Below are 1036 nucleotides of genomic sequence, written 5' to 3'. Positions count from 1 at the left end.
CACACACTCACACACACACACACACACACACATACATACATACACACATACTCACACACACACATACACACACCCACATACACACTCACGCGCGTGCATAAACACTCTTACTTGCACATGGCGTAACAAACAAGTTCCTGAAGAACGCTCTTAGAACTGCTCTCTTTCCCTTCAGGGTTATACTCTGGAAGCTAACTCTGTGCTCATCTCCGATGATGACGTCATCGTGGCCCAGACATCAGCGGAAATGGCGCGTCGAGGCGGGACGGGCAATGATCGCACGTTTTTCAACACAAAGACGAGGCAGGTGTACAGACTGGTGCATACTACTGGTAAGAATGGGATGTGTCCACGTTATTTTGTTGCTGTCGTTGTTGTCTTTGCTGTTGTTGATGATTTTATTGTTGATGTTGTGTTTGTTGTTGTTGTGTTTGTTGTTGTTGTTGTTATTGTTCCTGTTGATGTTCTTGGTGTTGTTGCTGTTGTTGTTCCTGTTGTTGTTGTTGTTCCTGTTGTTGTTGTTGTTCCTGTTGTTGTTTTTGTTGTTAATCGTAGAGCCACGAACTTCTCGCCAACAATTATTTCGTCTTTGCTTTTGCTGAGGAAGTTAGGAAAAACATATTCAACTAGAAGCTGGATACAAACCTGACCTTATATTATCTACCATCCAATGCTAGGCAATAACAAAATGTAACTATTTCACTCGTAAGAATACTCCCACCCATAATGTTTAAATCTCATTTTGTCCTACAGGTTTGATCAGGAGTTTGCTCTATTTCATCCAAACTGGGAAACTGTCGGCAAAGGAAACCGAGAGGTGGGGCGTGGCATGGTCAGTGGACACCAGGCCCTGGAACCCACTGGTCAGCTTCAATAGCAGCAATGATGTCACATTTGGAGACCGCGCAAACCTGGCATACGCTATGAGCTCTGACAACCTCAGGGTCAAAGTTGAGATCAAGGTGAGAGTCACAGATCAAAGAAAAGGAGACAGAAAGGGTTACACAGAGAGAGAGAGAGAGAGAGAGAGAGAGAG

At 44.3% G+C, this 1036-nt stretch overlaps 1 protein-coding gene across 1 annotated transcript in view; it reads left to right on the top strand.

The window, feature by feature from the left end:
- Positions 1-1036, top strand: part of LOC101849878 — a 14274-nt gene that overhangs the window by 10233 nt on the left and 3005 nt on the right. Inside the window, exons 8-9 of the mRNA XM_005107558.3 lie at positions 176-332; positions 754-962. Coding sequence (XP_005107615.1) covers positions 176-332; positions 754-962 — 366 coding nt within the window. The remainder of the gene's footprint in view (positions 1-175; positions 333-753; positions 963-1036) is intronic.

Source organism: Aplysia californica, unplaced genomic scaffold (genome assembly GCF_000002075.1).
Source record: "Aplysia californica isolate F4 #8 unplaced genomic scaffold, AplCal3.0 scaffold00612, whole genome shotgun sequence".
Classification (NCBI taxonomy): Eukaryota; Metazoa; Mollusca; class Gastropoda; order Aplysiida; family Aplysiidae; genus Aplysia; species Aplysia californica.
The sequence above is the reverse complement of the archived record's forward strand: the minus strand, read 5'-3'. Positions and strand labels throughout refer to the sequence as shown.